At 40.0% G+C, this 21,524-nt stretch overlaps 1 protein-coding gene across 1 annotated transcript in view; it reads left to right on the plus strand.

Moving 5' to 3' along the window:
• Positions 1–21,524, plus strand: part of si:dkeyp-14d3.1 (transmembrane protein 132C) — a 169,706-nt gene that overhangs the window by 69,153 nt on the left and 79,029 nt on the right. The window contains exon 3 of the mRNA XM_088009034.1: positions 16,259–16,405. Within this exon, the coding sequence (XP_087865160.1) occupies positions 16,259–16,405 (147 nt within the window). The remainder of the gene's footprint in view (positions 1–16,258; positions 16,406–21,524) is intronic.

Genomic DNA, 21,524 nt, shown 5'->3' on the forward strand with positions numbered 1-21,524 from the left:
GCTTGGTAATTGCAGAGTCACTGAAGCTACGCTAAATATCAGAAACTCATTTTGGTTTAATTTGGTTTAAAAAAACAGCGCACAGACTCAATTTCAGGTTCTGCAAGTGTAACCGGGTGTATGCACAAGAGAAAGGGGTAAAAGTGAAAGGGTGGCTTTGATTTCTTTGAAATAGGATTCTGCGAAGTAGTCATCAGTAGTCACTACCTTACCTTGACTGGAGAGTTTTTATCAAAGTGAGTTTGCAGAGAAATGAAGAAATGATCTCAAAGGAACACTTCTGCTAGTGGAGAGCATCTTAGCCATATATAAAACCTTAAACTGAAGGATGTCACACCAATCTGCCTATATTAGCGGACTCTTATGAACAGTTTTGTACTGAATCACTACTTAACCAATTTACATTTGTGTTACATCACAAATTTGCATGTGCTAATGCTCCCTTGTCAGTACGTCTGAATAACTGAATGGCTTTGAATTCGATTTTCATTTTCTACGAAAACGTAATGTCTCATTGAGCAAAATAGATTAAAAATGAAAACAGCTGTGTCTTAAATTAGTAGGTATTGTACTAACAACATATTTTGTCTCAAAGAGTTGTGCTGGTTCAGTGACTAAGTAATTCTTGCTTAGCTAGGCCAAAGGCAAAAATGCCTCGTCGGGCTGTGAAGTTGGCTGACCTCTGCTCCAGAGGGCTGAGGCACGAGAAAATCATGTCAACACTTCTGACATCTTCCTTGCACTTTGTTTGGATGGAGCTGCAGAGGGACACCGCTGTGATGATGGACATTAATGAGAAGAAATACAGTTTGTCTGTTGCAGTATTTAAGTGGTGTTTTAAATTATAATGATGCAGTCATAGCCTATATCGATCAAAATGAGCTCACACTCTATTGTTAGTGTTGAAACCAATAGGAAGCGTGCAACTTTGCGTTTGTGTGAGCAAACGGGGTACCGAGCAGTTAACGGCAGATCAGAAACCTGGGTTTGTGGTCAGCTGACCTCGGGATGGTTTTAGTTAGTTTTTATTTTAGTTTTGTTCGGTTGAAACAAAGATTTCAGCATTTGTTTGCTGAAACTAAACTGCAACTAAGGTTCTGCACTAAACTGCAAAGTTCCTCAACGCTGGGGTAATTAGATGTATTGAACACTTTGTTTTCCAGGTGAATATGACCTTCTCATAGAGCAGATATATTTAACTGATGTTGTCATATTGCTAGATTACAGCAACAAGGTTAGCTTAAGACGTTTGTTTGTGTTTTGTATTCGTCATGAGGAAGTTCTCCTTTTGATTGCTCAAAAAAAACTCGGCCTTTTTGTCTCATCTAATGACCACCAGAAACCCAGACAAAGGTAATCTGATGTTCCAAAAGAAGAAAGCAAAAACAGGTTCATTTCTGAACTCCCAATAAGCTTCTGGTTGCCGCGGCTGTTGCTGGCGTTGGAAATGAAACTAGTGTCTTCCTCTTTTATGGAATTCTCTGAGCCTGAAAAGACAGCCTTGCTCTTTGATTTCGACAGGCTTTTATGTTTGATAAGTAAGACTTTAAAAGCTTGAGGTAAGATGTTTCTTTTCAAGATATTCTAAAACCTGTTAAATATGATTACCTTTTCCTTGGCGGCTTCTTTGAAGAGCTGTCACGCTTCAGTCAGGTCGCACAAAGCGAGTGCGGAGGAAATTCTGCCGCACTTGCGGCGGCGCAGCGTTAATTGTGCACATGCTGGTGTTGTCGTCTTGCGTGCTCAGAGTCAGAATCCAGAACAGGCTTCGGGTGCGAGAAAGAGCATACGGCTCGCTGATCAGCTGTCCTCTGCAGGGGCGGACATTTATATACGGCACAAGGGCACCGCAGTGTCTGCTTCACTTTGCTTACAGCATCACCTGGCATGTAATAGTCACTCTGTCACAGTTGAATAATTTATTGTCCTGGGCCGGTGGGGGTCCATGGGCGACACCAGCTGTGGCTACAATCAGCTCCTCGGAAGACCTTGGAGTCATGTAATAGAGATCGGCGCACCCGGCAGTAATTTTGGCATTAAGAACCGCCCTCCACGAAGAGCAGGGTGATTAAAATGGCATTTTGCAGACATGGCATGCAGCTGCGGTGCAGCGGCGGCGGCGGGAGAGGTGCTCCTTCACTTCTTATTACTGTATGAAAGGTCAGCGAGTTGTCGGTGATGCAAATCCAGCATTGATCACAACTTGGATGTCAAAGTTGAAAACCCGTCTCAGTTTGGGTGCAAAGCTGGAGAGGCGAACAGTCTGCAAAAAATATAAATAAATAAAAATGTAAAAAAAAAAGAGGAGTTTGAAGTTGGGGTTAAGTACATGAGAATCATTTTAGCAGTGGGGATGCCTCAGCATAATAGGAACAACTGAATGAATTTTTGCTAATGTAGCAAACCACAGTGAGCAGTGATGTAAATGGTTGATGTTTATCCACTCAGGTTGGTACAAATCACCTTTCATTCGAGTTTAACTGGGAGAAAATAGGTCTGTGCAGTGCACTGCAGTTGGCTACTGATGCTAAAGTAGATGCGCTTTTTGCAGCTTCTGATTCAATGCTAAAACACCATGTTTTGTCACAAGTTTATGAGGTACGCTAAATTGTTCATGAGGTACGCTGTTGTTTGATTTCAGGACATTTGTGGATGTGTTTGACCTTTTAACCTTTTTTTTATTATTGTCTTTAAAGCAGCAGCAGCAGCAGCACAAAATAGCATTTCTGATTTATGTTTTAGGTAATGTGACCTTCTTTACACTTGAAGTAAAGAAGATTGAAGTAAAACAATTACACTCTGGAAAAGAAAAAGGAGCTTTGCCTCCCCAGCACCATGCAGCAATCATAGTTGGTTTTGATGTTACATAAACAGCACAGTTTTTTGCACAGCAGTCAAAATGCAGACGAAAAATAACCAGGGTAATGCAAGGGTGTTTAGAAATTAAATTACAAGGGAATGGGAGTGTGTTTGCTGGTGACACACAGAAGGAAGGTCTCTTCCTTCTGAGGATAGATTATTAGTCCTATTCATTGATAGTGAAGTGACGATAAAAAAAACAAAAAAAAAAAAAACACAAAGCTGGTAGCCGTCATAAATACTTTACACCTGTGTTACAAAAAGGATTTTTATGGGTAAAGCATCCACTTTACCCATAAAAAAAGAAAAACCTCTGCTGATGTGGACTTTATAACGGTATTTTTCCGAGAAGGGAAATGAATCAGAGAATTCTAGAAACTTGTTAATCGGTGAACTCTGCATTTCCTCCGAGTCCTGCAGAGCACTTTAGCTCTTCAGAGTTTACTTTAACATCTCCACCGTACTGCTCAGGACTAATTTTACTGTCCTCGTGATTTTTAGCATTTTACTACTGAGCAGCAGTTAAAAAAAAAAAAAAAAAAAAAAAAAAAAAGCTATATCCGTATATATTAAATCCTCTATTCTGCGCACTCGCCAAACATCTTGCAGCACGCAGAGCGTGACAGCAGGCGGCAAATGAGCCAGACATTGCTTAAATTATTACATTCAACTACTATATTAAACTTCGTCTGTCTGTGTCTGTATGTAAACATCGGCTAGTCAGGCCATTGAGCTGGAGCCACTTATGCAGAGTGGATTTGGGGTTTTTAATAGACCATAATGCCTCCTTCCGAGCCGCGTTGGCCTCTTTGTGGCTCGCTGTAGTTTTGTGTGATTTAAAGAATTATGTTGTTACATTAGCAGCCCGTGTCTCCTCCTAATCCCATTTGCCTTGTGCTACCAAACAAGGTGCCAGCAGAGCCATTCAGCTAACAGAACGGGGAGATCCCACGCTTTATATGGAGCAGCTCTAATTCAATTGACATTACTGGCTGGCTTTAATGGATTTTACCTGGTGAGCCCGCAAATTGAATATTTTAAAGCATATGAACTCCGCCGGAGTAGCTGGAGAGAAGAGAAGCAATTTTCATTTTGTGAGCGTTTGATAACAAGACGGTGCGTACAGGAGATTGTGCTCCGTTCGTCAAGTTTGATTTGATTCATTTGATTTGTCTGTAAAGCAGCATCCCACTGGTCTGTGCTCTGGGATTTTTTTTATCTCCCTCATGTCATTTGATGTTCTTTTTTTTTTTAATCTTTTAAACAGAAACACACCCACATCCTGAGACACAATCACATGCGCCGCATGCAGACAGCTCCGTCCCGTACACCTCGACCCTTCCTGCTCCAGTCATGTCTTTCAGCAGGAAGTCGAGCTCCGTGCTGTGTCATCTTGTTGAGCGTCTGAGGTTGTTATTGTTTCATCCCTCACTGTGTTGATCTGGGCGCGGGGCGGGCGGCCGCGCTTCCTCTGCTCTCTCCGTAAAGGTCAGTGAGCTGCGGATGAAGTTGTGTCGATCAGATGAGTGCCATAGACTGACAGCTAATTTTCATCAAAGCATCTTGCGGGGCGAACGGGTGAGGGATGAATCACGGAGCGCCCCGGGGGCTCCCTCGCCTCCCTGAGGATTCTCCATGACTTATTGGGCTTATTTACTCTCTTTGTCGAGATTGTCTTCTGGTCTGCTGAGATCTAAAGTGTGCCCTTAGAATGCCTTTGTGCAGCTATAGTTCAGGATCCGTCCTTTTTTGTTTCCTATTTCAGGAGCGGCCTCGTGTGATGATCTGGCAACAGTTGCTGCTCTCTGCTTTTTGTTTCTTTTCTCCTCAGCGCCTTTTCTTCCTGATTCCCATCACCAGCATTCCAAACATGATTTGCATTGATTTATTCTCCTACACCAATTAAAAGCAATTTTGTGAGCACTAGAGCAAGGCATGCCAGAGGGGGTTATGGGGGGTGTTTTCATTGTGTCTTTTTGCGAACTCCCGGGAGCCTCCGTCATGCACGTTTCACCTGGAGTGAATGTGCCCGCACGAGCATGAGCGTTGGAGGTTTTCGTGGCACCTCGTGCGCTTCCTCCATCCCTGCTTAGGTATACACGAGCGGATGGTTGTGGGCGCGCATCGGAGATTCCCCGCACGTGCGGCGTATTAGTTATCGTGCTCGCGGGGCTAAATCCTCATGTTGTTGAAGCGGTGTCAGTTGCCTCTGCCACAACACAAAGCTTATCTTTTACCAACTCCCCGAAGCCCCTTGGGAAGAGAAGACGTGGAGGTGGGGCGGGGGTTGAAGGGATATGGGAGAGCAGACAGGAAGCCATGGGCTGTTGTAAATAATCCTGGGGTGTTTTTTTTTTTTTTTTTTTTTTGAAGGAAGGTTAAGAAACTGACACCAGGCTGAATGCTAAGCACGAGGACCAAGCGTCGTCAGTCTTCTTCATGCTGTATCAGAAGAAACCGGTTTAGATGTCAACAACCACGTCTAGTCCTGCTCATGATGTGACCACGGCAAATCAACACAAAGCAGAGTATAGCCGTTAAGTTTGAAGAAAACGTTACATGGTTTTTAGTGTGTATTTGACAAATAAAGTGTATTTTCCAAACGTATCGAGCTCTCTTTTCAGTAGCATGCCAGTTGCAGTCGAGGATTGGAGTTTCTGATGATTCCTGGTGTAGCGAAAGGCTTCGAAAGTGTGTTCTGTTTCTCTCATGTTCTGTTGCTGTGTTTTCATTTTTGCATATTTCTCGTGAAGGCCACGTTGGTTACATTTGCTTGTAAAACTACTTGAGCACACGGGTTAGCCTAAAAAGGAATATGTGCCAGATCTTCCGAGGTTACCTCACACACCCTTTGACTCTCCCCAGCATGATAACCGCATGAACTCATCGATGAGACATTGGTGTGCTGGCAGCTGAGCTGGAGCCTACAGGATGGATCCCCATTTGCAGCACGTTTCCTCTGGGCATGAGGTTCTTTACGTCTTGTCTTTTCTTAAAACTGAGACTGAAAACGAGAGTAAAAAAGAAAAAGGTACAAGGGAGATGAGAACGGTACGGCTGATTCTTTCTGCCCCAGGCAACATTGTGACATTATCTCTTTACAATGTGCTGCTATTGAGGGTGTTGTTTCTGATTAGGTGCATACATGCACCGACTGCACATATGGGGCTATTCGTTCGTTGGCATGTATAGATATGCGTTCGTTTGCACTGGAAGATTCTCCAGAGCGTGGAAGATTTTTGACAGCATTTGTGCTCAAAATGAAAAAAAAAATATATATATATATATATATATAAAAATGTTGTTTACCTGCACTGCGCACACATTCAGCTGCAGATTAGTCTGGGCCTTGCTGTTTGCTGTTTGCCTCCGTACAAGAGTGGAAATATCAAGCAGTCACTTTACATTTGCAAAGTAAAGGTGATGTAGGAGTGGAAAAATGGTCAAACGCTCATCACAGGTTGCTTCCAAATGAGTGCAGTTCTCAGAATGCTAAAAGCACAATTTGACAGTGAGGATGCTGTGACCTGGTATTTTAGAGTTCCAGGCCTTAAATGTCTGTTGATGCTACGTTTCATATTCAGTATGATTTATGCAAACATTTTCGGATATGCTTGACACTGATTGTTGTATTAGCAACTATAAAAATACTCAATATAGGAAATCACCCATTGACATCCATTCTCTCAACTGTATTCTTGCAGTGCCTTCAAAATAGTATTCACCCCCTTAGATGTTGTGTCATTTTTGTGCTTTTACAAGTCAACCTGGCTTTTTGGACAAAAATATATATATAAAAAGAAGCATTTAATGTTGAACTGTTTGAAACAACATTTTGTATACAAGCTGCACTACTCTCTGTGTGACATCCAACCCAAGGATGAGCTGGAGTCCATGTCTGATCCCGGATCTGATAAGGTAGATTCCTTCTTAAAGTTACATACGCACCACATTTAGTTTGGCTGCTTTACCCAAAGGTGAAGAATTACCTGCGGGGTTAAATAAGCAATTAAATAGTCACTTTGTTGTAAAGGGATCTACGGGTGGGCCCCAGTAGAAACGCTGTCGTCTAGTCAAATGTGTCCACAACGTGAATCATGTCAACTCCAGCAACAAACTCTGTCAACTGACATCAACCAAATGAGGACGAATGATGAGCGGCTGTCACGGGCTCAATCACCTGCTCTCTCAAACACATCCTAAATATACAATCCAACAACATGAAGACCTTCTCCTTTTGAAGAAACAGAACAGGGAAAGTCTGAGAAGGATAAATATGAAAGTAAAACGTCTTTAGAAGAACACTTGGCCCGGTAATTTCCATTTCTCTCCTCTGATGTTTTCCCCCCAGCACGATGTTTTCTCTCTTGCTGCACACTTGAATGTCGTGAAAATCCAATTAGGTGGACACATTCTGCGAGGATACCACTAAACCTCGCTCCATGATAGCAATCACATGAATTCTTCATATGGGATTTTAGATGTTCCCCTCTCTTTGCTCACACCGTGTCTACACAAAAGGCAAAGTAATTGGCAAACAGATCTCCAATCCTAATGCTTTCTGCCTCTCTTTTATGGTCTCTCAGCAAAACAGTGGGCGCTCCTATAATCTCTGCTGTGCGATTCAGGAATGAGAGACCAACGAAATCTGTCTCCTGGCATGTGGGTAAAACGCTATTGTGGAACGTGCTACCAGCACTTAGCGGCTCCCCCACCGACACAAGCAGAAGGCGCGTGATGGTCTAATGTTTCGCATTGTTTTAGATCCTTGTTGGCAAGCTGCCGCACTTTCTGCAACAGCTCTGTCACTCTGAATAAATGGCTCAAATATTCCAATCTGTGCCTTTTTGGATAGACGCTAATATTTGTTTTGTTATAGGTGGAATTTCTCTCTATTTTTTTTTTCTTCACCACTCACTCAATTTGACATTGGGACGGCTAAAAAGAGAAAGCGGATGAATTATTCATGCGAGAAGAAAAGGCTGATGTGAGGCTAAGACGGTGAGGAATAATTTGTTGAAGTGGCCATGCTGACAGCCAGCAGACAGTCTGCCAGTCTCAGATTCATGCTCGTATCACAGTTTTAATGAATCTTCATGAGTTCTCTAAATCAACATTGGCCTTCCTCTGGCCTGCTAATGTTTACTCTCGAATGTTTTCTCATGTGGTTTACATTTAAACTTTAAGTTTGGGCTTCAAATATTGATTCTAATAAGCATCTTGCTTCTTTACTTGACTTCTTTTCTTTTTTCTTCATAGTCTGTATTTTTCTTTATGCGAATAGAGCTTGTAATTTAATCTCAGTATAAATCCAGATGTTCTGTTGAGCCCTTGGATGTATAAGAAAGCTATAAGCCGTCCTCGTTACAGTTTATTCCATCTGACATAGGGAAACACCAGAGACGAGATCACAATCAGATTTTTGTGCAGCATTGCAAAAAGTCGAAGACTGAAGTTTGTGTGAAACATTTCGGCTTTTACATGTCAAAAAAATTGGGAACCATATACTCTTTTTATTCGTCTTGAAAAATCCTGAACTACTCCATATCGGTCCATCGCTTGAAATCCCGTTAAAATACATTAAAGTTTGTTGTAATGTGACAAATTTTCAAAAAGTTCCCCGTGGGTGTACTTTATGGCACTTATTTGGCTTTACTGACACTCTAATCAGTCTGATTCAAAGGAAAAACATCAGAAATAAGACTGAAGTCTGCAGTTTTGTCAGCGGCTCTTTAATGCTTTAGTGGTGTGACGCTCGGGCTTTGACCTTAGGCCAGCCATGGTCAAGCTGAGACACCTCAGAGGACAAAAACAATCTCTAATCTTCCGGTTCTTGCAACCTAAGTTCCTTTTCATCCAATCAATCCCCTTGGGATTTTTATATGGGAGTAGACTTAAGCTTAAGCTGACTTAGCAAAACTCGTATCTTGGCTCTCTCACCTCTCCTTTCCTTACAGGCTGATCTGATGACACCGAGTACTAAATTGGTGAAGTGTGCTTTAAGAAAAAAAGAGAGAAAAGTTTAAAAAATATTGCACTAAACAGCTAGATTAGCATAATTTGAGTGAGCCTCCAGTAGGGCATCTGCAGCAGTGAGACCTCTTCTAAGGAGCTACATGTAATGTTGGCCTTTAATGTGAGCATTCATTAAATCAGAGCTGTACCAGCAAAGAAATGTTGCATTTCTCCCCTTCTTGATTTTAACATTGCTCTAAATATCTCAGCTGTTTCATCCAGATGTTGCAAATGTTTTTCAATCAGGCTTTAAAAAATATCTGGCTGAAAACATTCATCCAAATACATTTTTTATTATATATCATGGCTTAAAATGTGCTAACGTACAATGCCTTCCTGACACATTACAATTAATTTGTAATGTGACAAAATAACTTCTCAATTTTGTCACATTTGTCACTGTTTTGATGTGATTTCCTGTGACATTCAGTGCAAAGTTGTTCATCATTTTGAAGTGGAATAAAAAATATGAAAAGTGTTTCGTGCGAGGTTGTTCGAACCAGCTAGAAGTACACCAGCTTTGCATATAAAGACTGAGAATTTGACCAACCTTTTGCAAAAACAGTGTGAGCTCAGTCAGATAGTATCAAAGGAATTATTTCATATCACTTTTCAAGTCTTGCCACAGATTTTCAGTGGGATTTAGGCCGAGGCACTGACTTTGATCTAAAGCGCTCCTTTGTTCGTTTAGGACTGTTGCACTTTTTAAAGGCAAACTTCCACCTGCTCTAGTCATTTGTAGCCTCCGCAAAGTTTTCTTTTGGTCCGTTTTGTGACTGACTGTCATATGAGCAATTTGAGTTTATGTATGTTTCTGAAGTTCTGTAATACTTTCACTTTCTGGATAATGGAACAGTGCTCTGTGAGATTTTCAAAGCTCGGGATGCTCTTTTACAACCTCACCCTATTTCAAACTCTTCCACTTCCACTCTGCTCAGCTTTATGTTAGTCTGTCACAAAAAAACTCAATAAATACTTTGAAGTTACTGGTTTGTGACAAAAATATTTAAAAAGTTTAGGCTTAGGAATGCATTTTGCAAGACGGTGCAGAAGAACAAGCACTAATTCAGGAGCAGACGTTTCGGATTCTTCCCTTATTAGAATTTTTACAACTTTACAAAAGTTTTGTAACTTATCGGTGTATTTTGAGAATAGCAAGTTATGCCTTCCCATATCTCTTTGGGACTGGAGTGTAGGTGTTTCAGTGAATGTGCCACTTTTTATTTTTCATTTTACGACTTGATACATGGGAGTTCATCCCATCGTCTTCCTCTACAGAATCGGTAAGCCAAATCAGTGCAGTCATAGACGACTGCAGTCTTTTAAACTATTCCATTAGGCATCAGCCACAAACCATCACAAAGCACCGTTGTCCTGCCTGTCTCTCTGTCGTTCCCCCCACACTGCCTCGCTCCTCTTCGTCTTCCCTGCTGAGCCGCTGCATTCCCTGCACACGGTTTATGTAGGCGGGATGGTACAATAACACAGCGTCCTCCTTGTGGAGACGCTCGTTTTGAAAGCGTGTGGTTTCCAAAGGATTCGGTAGGGGAGAATAGTCGGAGTAACATTGTGATGCATGTGAACAAGGAGCAACCTGGGGCCAAGAGGAAACGGACCCCGGGTGTTGCTGAAAAGTAGCCAGGTCACACACACCACTGGCTGTGGGGACTCCCATTGTCATGCCCCCCCCCCCCCCCCCATCTTATTGGATTTCGCCTCGGAAACATTTATTTCTCGCACCGTGCCGCTAAGTGGTAGTCGCTATTATATGTAGAGGCTTCGGAGAAATTCAAAGCACATGCAATCAGATCTCGGGAAGAATGAGAGGTGAGAGAGAAGGGTAGAATAGCAGAAACGGCAACGAGAGATGTCAATGGCTACGGTGGGATTCAGCCGAGAAAGGGTAAAGTTGACACAGAATGCCTCTGAAGTGTGAATGCGCCACTTTGTGCTCTGTGATTTCCCCGTGCACTGCCTGGATGCTCTTTCTTTTTATCAGCTCACTTCAGCTCAGACTTGGTGTGGTGCCAATGAAGGCTCGTCAAGGTCTCTTGTGATTGCTGACAGTGTTGAAAGCAGCATGTTGTGTTACTTTAAACTGTCAGCTAAACACTGCCGTCTCTTTGCACTCTTCACTGTCTTCCCTCCGAGGGCTGTTTGTCTATTTACCTGCTTTGGTTATATAATTCTTGGTAATCAAAAGAGTGCGATGAATGTGCCACAATGTCTCCTCAGGAGACGTGTTCAGACATTAAGAAGAGCCCAGGTGCACCGGGATGGTGTTTTCTACTTCATTTCTGCAGGAAAATTCATCTGAGAGCCACATGACACTGTAACACACTCGGCATCTACGAAAACAACATTTTGTCCACACGTGTTGTGGAGTTTGTAAAGTACACACCGCCATTACGATTATTGTGTGCAGCTGCTTTGATACCAGTCATGACCTTGTTACTGGTATTAAGATATGCAGAAGTTTTATGAAACTGCATAAAAATTTTGAGATAACCCTTTTGACCTAGTTTCAAATTCTAAAATTTCCAACTGAAGCTCTTTTAGGTGATGCCAGAAAAAGCGCTGCAGTGACTTTTTTTTCCCATCCAGGATTTTGTTCATTTCCTGATTCTCTGGCTAAAATATTTCTGTCCCCTTTTTTGTTCTCACTACCAAATTCGTCTCTGTTTTCTAAATTCTAGAATAATTTAATCTTTCTTCAGAATCATACAAATATTAGACAAATTTACTTTGTAACTGGTGGAACTGCCTTTTCAGTCTTAAAGTTTCCACAAGAAGGACTAGGACTTCAAAACATAGATTTTGTTGTTCTTTGTTACAAATCTGGTAAGCATAATTTGGCTCATTGTTCATTTAAAGACCCATTCCTGGCCAATATTAAATTTCCCGACCAATGCTTCAATATCTATAAATGAAGTTATATCATAATACTGTCTACTTTGTACTGTGTGCCTGTTCCTTTCATTCTTTTTCCTTCAAATCTAAAAATAGTCATTGTGGTCAAACACTTGAACTTAAGTTTCACCAGACCACAGGACATGTCTCCAAAATGTAACATCTTTTTCCCTCTCTGCATTTGCAAACTTTAATCATTTTTCTAAACACTGGTAACTTCGACTTGGGACGTTTTACAGATTTGTGAGAAGCACCGAGGAGCTCTCCGCTGAAGCTCCTGCGCCTGTGGCTGAGCACTGCTGGATAGCTGACTGAAATCAAAAGACACAAATAGTCATGTAAACTCCAGTACTACTAATTGATGAAACACTTTTAAAGCTTTACTCAAATTGAGATCCGGTGTTTCCAGTGTCAAATTGACGTTGTCAGTATTTGCTGTGAAATGCATTCAGTGGATTAATTCTGAAATGAGCTACAGATGTCCACGTTCCCTCAGGAATCGTGGCTGATTCTGTTGATTCACGTCCGGTGCAGCACATCCACTGAGCTACAGAAAAACGTTTTGAATCCCAGTTCCATTTTACTGTTTTACATAAAGCAGGGGTATCCCAAGGGGTATTTTTGTTTTTCAGTGCTGATTCAGGTTGATGTCTTGGCGCCATGTCCCACCTTCCTTCACAAGAAAAATGTACAAAGTTACAAACCACACACTGCACCCAGTAAAGCCTGACCACCAATTAGCCGCTGCAGAGGGCCTTGCAGTAGTTTAGGACATTTTGACACACATTAAAAAAAACGGGTATTTTATTTGAAACAACAGCACAAAGCATTGCATAATTGTAAAGTGGAAACAAAAGTTGCGAGTTTTTAAAAGTGAGACAGTCAGCTCCATTTACTCTGATACCATCCAACAGAATCCAGTCAACCAGCATTAAATCCAGCTGTTCTGTGAAGTTGTTGGACTTTTTTTGTTGTTTTGTTTTTAGAGAACATTAGTGAAAAAGCAGCATCATGAAGACCACAGAATACAACACTATCCCATGGATAATGCTGGGATTGAATATGTTGACAGCAAAACTATTGATTATACGTTCCACAATCTGGCCTTTATTGAGTAGTGACAAAAAGAGTCTTTTTTTTTTTTTTTTTTTTTTAAAGAAAATGGCGTATCGGATGCTTTTCCTCGGCCAGGAAACAGAAAATGGTCAGAGTTGATGGGGAGACGGACGGAGCTAAATACAGCCCAGTTCTGGATGAAAAAAACAGGCTTTGAAGGAGTAGAAACTGAGGTGGAAGTTCACCATCCAGCATGGTATTAACCCCTAAACATACAGCCACATCCACAATGAAACAGCTTAGATATAGCACGTTCAAATTGTAGAATGGCCCAGTCAAAGTACAGAGATAATTTTAATTGATGCATAAAGCTGGTAGACACATCCTGCAGCAGTAAATGTAGCAACTGCCTGTTGTACAAAGCACCGACTTTGAGATGGGAAATGTAAAAAAATATAAATCATTTTCTTTCTCCTTCTCACTTATGTTCCCACTTGTCTTATTCCTGTTGCTATTCCTGACTCCACCAATATGGAGGAGCAGCTGATCGATTGGGGATTGTTTCAACATCCATCTGACTGGGACTGGGACCGTCTGCCTGCTGTCTCACCTGCAGGAATGTCCCGACGCTTACAGGTTACAAGGCCAAATTGACCATTTAGTCAATAAAAGACACTTCAACCGTCCTGCACCAAATGCTCTGTGGACATATTATGGACTGTGGAGTAATGACTGGCTGCCTTTTGAGACTCAGCTGTGTTTAAAACATTCTGGGAGCACACCACAAGCCGCTGATAGACATCCTGACCACCGAGGTGGAACAAAACCTGATAAAAGAACCGGCTTCCTCCACTGGGACCACGAGAGGACTGTACCACAGCTCCTATTTATTTGTTTGTTCCAGTTGTACACATCCCACCAGTCAGATTTCCTTCTCCACATTTACTTTGTTTGGATCATTAAATATAATATTTGGAGAGAAATTTCCCCCCCAAAAAAAAAAAAAAAAAAAAAAAAAAAAAGGTTATTTCAAGTATAACTTCAAATAAATAATTTCTGCTGCTAATTTTGGTCCCTCTTCTCTCATGAAGAGGTTTAGAATTTTTCAAATGAAAATCAAATTTACTTTTAGTATTATTTCTACTAAAATAAGAAAAAGAATCCCAAAAAGGAAGCAAAACGTTATACAGCTCTGCACAGACATACTTAAACATGTCAAAAACATGACATTACCATACTGAAAATTGCAAGGGTGTCCCAATTGTTTACTTTTACTTATGGCGACTACGTAGCAAAATGCTTGGTTAATTTTTGGGAAAACAAGTATTTGAGGAGCCCTAACCTAACTGGAACACTAAGGAACTGTGTTTCTTCTTTGAATAAACCTCCTGTTTTTATGCTTGCCGTACTGCCTTTGTCATCCTGTTAACCAGTCAGGCTGAGGAGGAGACTGAGTTTAGATTACATGCTTGTACAAGATAATTATGTGTTTAGATGTCAAGATTATTTTGTCTTTTTATGTGGGATCAGTTAGCTGCTTAGGTGGCAAAAACATACAGTTCACAGTAAGTTAATCAAAGTAGCAAATAAATATACACACTTTAACCATGCTGTATCTCTCACCGACTAAGGTTGGATGAAAATCTTTTTTTTTTTTTTTTCCATTATTATACGACAAAACAGAGGAAGGGAAAAAAAACACACACAGTTTTTAAGTGACCCTTAGATTTACTGTTGATCACAGATTCCACTTTCATTTCTCACATGCTACCTGCAGCCCAACAGCGTGAGGTATCACATCAAAGAAATGGGCTTGATTGGAGAGGGCAGATATATTCATAGGATGACAGATAGGCAATTGCGTCTAAAAAGGGCAGCAACAAATTCAAGATGAAAGAGAAGCTCCGTCTTTGGTCTCATCTGCCAACCTGGTATGGATTGGACAGGGAAAGTGATTTGGCCTTCTGTTATAATTTAGTCTGCTCTTCAATCATTGTACTTCACTGTCAGTCTTAGCTAGCATCACACAGACCTTCCACTGTGCTGCGTTTTGCAACATTGACTTGAATCCATTGTATGTCGGTGCTTTTACCTTCAAATTAGACTGTGTGCATTCGGTCTATTATACTCCATGTTACATTTTAATTTGCTCCCAAAGACAGTTCTCTCCTTTGTACTCCCCTGAGCTGAAGACACCTCAGATGCTGTACATGTATCAGTCAAAAAAAAAAAAAAAAAGAAGAGACATTTCCATAATTTCATTTTCATACTGCAAGAGAGAATCCATTACTGTTTGAGGTGAAAGCAGGACAGCAAGCTTTAACAGGCTTGTAATTACAACGTATAGCCTGATCTTATGACAAACATTCGCCAAAGATGGCAGACTGCAGAATGAAATTGCTATTTACTTTGATTATTTCATGCCGTGTTGTTTCGGGAACATAGTAAATATACACGCCAGCGGTGTTTGAGGCAGACATGATGCAGCTTTATTCATCAAAATCAGCAGCTAGCTTGTCTTTAAACAGGCATAAAAAAAAAACTTTTAAAAAAAAGCTTAAATACATCACTCCCCTTACGACTTCTCTTCACAGGCTTCCTGTCTGTTTCCGGATTGATTTTAAAAATTTATTGCTTTCTTCTCAGGCTTCCAGTGGTCTGACCCCGTCTTATTCAATACCAGACAAAGCAGCACTATGAGCTGGATCTGCTTTAGAACATAAAAAAGCCACAGTTTGGGGTCTTCAGACTTCTCTGCTTTGTTTCTTTAACTCACAATGAGTATCGATTTCATAAAGAGTGAAAATTACTAAGACAACTTTCTGCAAATGTTCACAATTGACTCCTAAAGGAAAATATAATCGTCTATGAACGTCCAATGACATAGGGTGCGTTCACACTGCAGCCTGAAGTGACTCAATTCCGATTTTTTGGCAATTCCGATGTTTTTGCCGGGGCCGTTCACACTGCCAGTAAATGCGACCTGTATGCATTCTGCAGTGTAAACAGGCAAACGACCTGAAAGTGTCCCGCATGCGCAGTAGAGGGCGCAATAGCGTCAGCGTTCTCAGTGTTCTGCCAACTGCCATAAAAAGAAGAAGTGCAACCACCGCACTGAACTCCATTGAAAACCTCACGGTTATTCCACCAAATATTGATTTCTGAACTCTTCCCGAGATAAAACATTAGTATCGTTGTTTCTAAATGAATATTACAATGTTTTCTTTGCATTATTTCAGGTCTGAAAGCGCTGCATCTTTTTGACCATTTCCCATTTTCTTCAAATAAATTCTAAACTTTAAACTGACATGCTGTCAGTGTTTAAATATAGAATAAAAGAACAATGTTCATTTTACTCAAACATATGCCTACGAAAAGTAAATAACTAATATTTTCTGTCTTTATTTTTTCTTTGCAGGGTAAAATTAAAAGAAGGAGTGACGTTCCTCGGGGCGCGTCCCAGCAACCCCACTCAGTGGATCGTCAGCCAGGACTTGAGGAGTGAAGGTCATCGCGTGGTGACCCTCCACTGCCTCAGAAAGGAGTCAACTTACGATCAGCAGAGGTCAGCACTAAGTTATTTCGCTTCAAACTAATCCGCTCAGATTCTCCATCATAATGAACTCAATCTGCTGTAAGTAAAGGTGTTCCGTCTGCTGTATTGTCACAGTCACTTTAAGGTAACAGCGTCTTAAAAAATGGCTTTGTAAGGCCCCGTGAGGCCGTCTCCAAAAAAAATATATATATATAATATATATATATATATTTTTTTTTTTTACTGCCTGTGCTGTCACTGATGATTCCCATTTTGTAAGGGACACACAATCGCTGAAATACACAGTGCGAACAGTTATCTAAGCGATGTTCCCCTCTGCTGAAATGACACGCTTAACTTGACAGAACTGTGGGCAGCAGAAAGTTGACTTCTGCAGTATTTTATTTTTTTTTCCGTTTCTCTCTTACTCCTGTCGTCTTGCCATCCTGTCCCCCCCCCCTCCTTTTCCCCTGCTCTCGTTTTTATTTGCCTATATATTTTTCACACTGCTGAGCCTCTCGGGCCCGTTTCTAATCTGCATTCACGTCTTTAAACTAATCTGGCAGATAGGGAACGTGATTGCCAGCATCAGGGAAAGGTTGCTGCGTTAATTAAGTGTTGATTGAAGGCCTTTGTGTGTTTTAATGGTTTTTTTTTCCTCTTCGGATCAGGAAGTAGTTTTAATAAATCTAACTTTCTAGTGACAGGTGTAATTTTATGGATTATAGGATGATTTGAGGCCGGGTGGAAAAAGCGTGCTTATTTGCTCTTTAGCCTTCGTTCCGCTTAGCAAACTTGAAACTATTTCTTGAAGGAAACAAGACACTTGAGTGCAACTGCTACTTTATAATCAAAGTTGCGCAGGGGGTTTATTTAAGAGCAGAGCTGCCTGTTAGGCATAAGTAATTATAATTTGTTGGTCCAGTGACTTTTCTTTAGACACACTGCTTTTAGTGGATCATTACAGGGAGTGATTATAGTCTAACTATGGTGTTACAGCAGTGGAAATCATAGACAGCTGGGTGTCCCTTGAAATCAGCACAGCTGTAAGATCAGAAGCAGCTTGTAAACATTTATATATATATATATATATATATATATATATATATATATATATATATATATATATATATATATATATATCCAGCAAATTTTACATTAGTGGCTTCCCCTGTAATGGGAAGTCAGATGTATGTAGCAGATTTAATTTGATGAACCTTTCAGAAAAGCCAGTTTCAGTAAATATTCACTAACAGAAAAAAAAATGCAGTTATAGAGCACAACATTTAATTAAATCTGTCTCTTTAATTTGCAAATCGTGACATTCTGTCATCAGGTTATGTGTGTGGCAACAGATATTAGAACTAAAAAAATACATTTATTTAACATTACTGCGTGTGACATCACTGTGAGGCTGCAAGGTGGCACAGTTGGTAGCAGTGATGCATTGCAGCAATAAGGTCTTGGGTTCAAATCCCTGCCTGTGGTCTCTGCATGGTGTTTATATATTCTCTCTATTTTCTCTGGATAACCCAGCTTCCCTCTACAGCTCAAATCTCCTTACCTGCCTATAACCATCACTGTGACTGTACAGAATTGAGAGAGAGAAAGATAAGCTCAGGTCCTCATTTAGACTTTTCACAGATTAATTTGTTTTAACCTTTAAAATATTACTACGACCAGGGAAGTTTAGTCATATCTCGGTTTTCTTGTGAGCATTTCTTGACTTCTGAAAATTAATGCAAGTCTGTCTTTGTGTTATGGAGTGTTTCTTGTCTCTGTTCTCTGTTTTAAAAAGTGCCCAAGAAAAATGGTCCCCTGTTGACAAATCGTGTTTATAGCCCTTGGAAACAGAAAAACGAGGTGGACTGGTAATAAAGCCTTCGATACACCGTGACTGACTTTAAAGAACTAAAGAATCAATGGCAACAAAAAAAAAGTATACTTATTTCATAGGAGTTGGAAGACATGGTGATGTTGCAAAAAAACCCAAACTATTTTGTGTATCTTTTATTATTCAAATTACAGGTTCGCTTTTTAAATTTTTCAGTTTGGCCTCATTTTGAGAAATAAAAAATGTATTTGTAAGGCTTATGCCACATGCTTCACAAGGTGCCAATAAAGGTGAGGAGTTCTGTACTTTGAACTGCAGCTCTGCACAGCAAAGATAATCTTTTTACTGAAGTATAATAAATAAAGCCTGTGTCAGTCTTAACTACTGTGTTAAACATAGAATTTTTTCAAATTACTTAAAAATCAAATTATTGCCGTAGCAAAGCATAGGAGAGCAGTGTAATGCTTTGCAAAGCAAAAAAAAAAAAAATCTTATGTTTTTTGAACAATAATATTTATTGTTAATCTGTTGCTAAGAGATGAACGAGTTCTGGTAACCAAGTGCCACAAAGTAAAAATCTGATTTTTACTTTTGCAAAATTTACCAGCTGTAAATTTCTTATGTCTTAGCAGAAAAGCAGTATTTAAAAACAGCTTATGTTTTATAAACAATGATTAAGTTGGTTTTAAAAGATGATTTGTTTTTTTACTTGTAAAGAAATGCCATGAAGTATTAATCAGATTTTTACTTTTGTGTTGAATGTCTGTTTATAATATATTTACCACCAGTGACAAAAAAAACAAACATTTTAAATTTCTGCCAAACTCATCAACTATGCAGTTCTTCTTAAGTATTAGATAACTAATATTTAAAAAGAGTAGAAGGCATATATTTTTGAACAATAACAATATTTATTCTGTTGCTAAGATGTGAAAGCATTTTTTGGTAGCCAAGTGCCGCAAAGTAAACATCGGATTTTTACTTTTGCAAAATTTACCAGCTGTAAATTTCTTGTGTCTGAGCAGAAAAGCAGTATTTCAAAAGAGCTTGTGTTTTATTAATAATATGACTTCTTTTTAATTTGGTGTTAAGAAATGGATAACAACAATATTTGCTATTCTTCTGCTAAGAAATTAGTGCTTTTTCTAGTAACCAATGCTTAGTACACTGAATGAAGGAAGTCAATGTAAGACAACATGCTAGCTATACCCCACATCCCACTGGCAGCATTTAGGCCAACATTAGCATTTTGGCTAATTTTAGCTTACACACTAAATTTAGAAAACTGAATAGAAGAAGTCCACCTTAGTCAACATTCTTGTAATTCTCCACAAACTATTGACTACATTGTAGCTTACTTTAGCATTGATGCTAATTTTTTAGCATCAGAACGCTGGGCTCCAACCGACGGGCGCACTTTGGCAGGTCCCGTTTAAATTTCTTCAGAAATTTTCTAGTTTAAAGATAGTGCTATGATATTTTGTCCTAAAATTCTTTACAGTTACTTTTGTATTTTAAAGAGTCTTAATTGAAACATTTTCAATGGGACTGGTTGCCTAGTAACAGCATTTCTACTTCCTGTAATTCACACCAGCTGCATCCTAAACAATACAGTAGAAGAAGCAATGGCATAACTGTCTTCCCTTTGGAAGGAGAAGCCTCTTGTGTGGATTCACGTCTCTCTACGTTGTTTCGCGAACATGTCCTTTTACCTGCAGACAGACACAACCTCATTACAGTAGTAAAATTTTATTTTATTGATTTACTAAGTAAAGAAACCAGAGCATATGTGAGCATATCAAGTCATATCCCGGCTGCTTGGGCTTTGCTCGTCGGTCTCTTCCTTAATCCTCACAGCTGTCAAACTCTCATCAGAAAGCAGACTAAAGACGCCCTGTGATGGCTTTACTATGCAGAATGCCCCAATTTTTTCTTTGTCTGGCCCTCGCCGCTCCCAGCCATTCCAGTGAAGCTCTTTCAGAAGGAGATTAGACATAGGTACCTCATCTGTTGAGCTGTCACTCTGTCTGCTTTCTTCTTGCCAAGACTTCTTGGAGCGCAGAAGAATGATGAAGAGTTTGATCGCTTTATTTCAAAGAAATGTAAAATGCTGTTTGTATTCGAGTGTTTCAACTGCAGGGTGTTGCATGTTCACTCATTTGTTACGGGTTTTATCCGACCATTCATTCTTCCGTCGCAGGAATCAGATATGTCCTCTGGAACAGCGACAGAGTTCCTCTACAGTAAAATGTTTTTAGTTCAGTCACCACTTTCGAGGAATTATTATTCTACCTTTCAGTTCTGGTAAAAGGAGCAGACAGCAAGGAGCAGTTCAGTCTGATATTAGTGTTTCATTTTACAGGAAAATTATGAACGGAAAATATGGAGAGATTTCAAAAAGAGTCTGCCACATGGTCAAATATGTAAAAACTACAGCGACGGGATTCAAAATATTTTCTAGCTGTTGTTGCTCTACTCTTTGAAAATCAATCGTTTTCAAACGGTAGTCATTACCCAACTAATCAATTAATCAAGTTTACCAATATAGCACATTTCAGCAACAAGACGGTTCAAAGTGCTTTACGTCATAAAAACACAAGAATACAAAGTCATAAAAGACACCGTGCCATCGACAATTGAGAAAACCAGAAACAAACTTTACATTTTTATGAGTGCCATCATCAAAATCATCAGTACACATCAAATATGTTGGTGAACGTTTTACTTATTATGGTTCAAAAGCAGCTCTGAACAGGTGGCGTTTTAGTCCAGATTTAAAGGAACTCAGTGTTTCAGTTGTTTTGCAGTTTTCTGCGAGTTTGTTCCAGATTGCACAGAAGCTAAATGCTGCTAATTCATGTTTGGTTCTGGGGATGCAGAGTTGGACCAGAACCAGACAACCTGAGAGGTCTGGAAGGTTGAAGCAACAACAGCAGATCTTTAATATATTGTGATGCTAAGCAGTTAAATTATTTATAAACTAAAAACAGTATTTCAAAGTCTATTCTTTCAATGAGCTTGTAACATTAGCACACCTACAATGTAGTCAAAACATTTTGACCTAGTGTGTAAAATTCGGGTGCCGTCTCTTTCGTTCTTTATTTTTTTTGTTTTTCTTTTTAACAATAACAGAACTTTCTCGTCAGGGTCACAAACAATGCACAGCTCTCCAGTGTCTTCTTTCTGTGACCGACCCTTTTAGCCGTCCGACTCGTCGGGTCAGGTCTCCTTTTCTCCATAGAAAAAGATCATCACTCCATCGACGCGATGCCTTTACTAGCCTCTTACCCCTCATCACATGCAAACAAACACGCA

This window comes from Poecilia mexicana, unplaced genomic scaffold (assembly GCF_051168715.1).
Source record: "Poecilia mexicana isolate PSO_F unplaced genomic scaffold, ASM5116871v1 scaffold_9, whole genome shotgun sequence".
Lineage (NCBI taxonomy): Eukaryota > Metazoa > Chordata > Actinopteri > Cyprinodontiformes > Poeciliidae > Poecilia > Poecilia mexicana.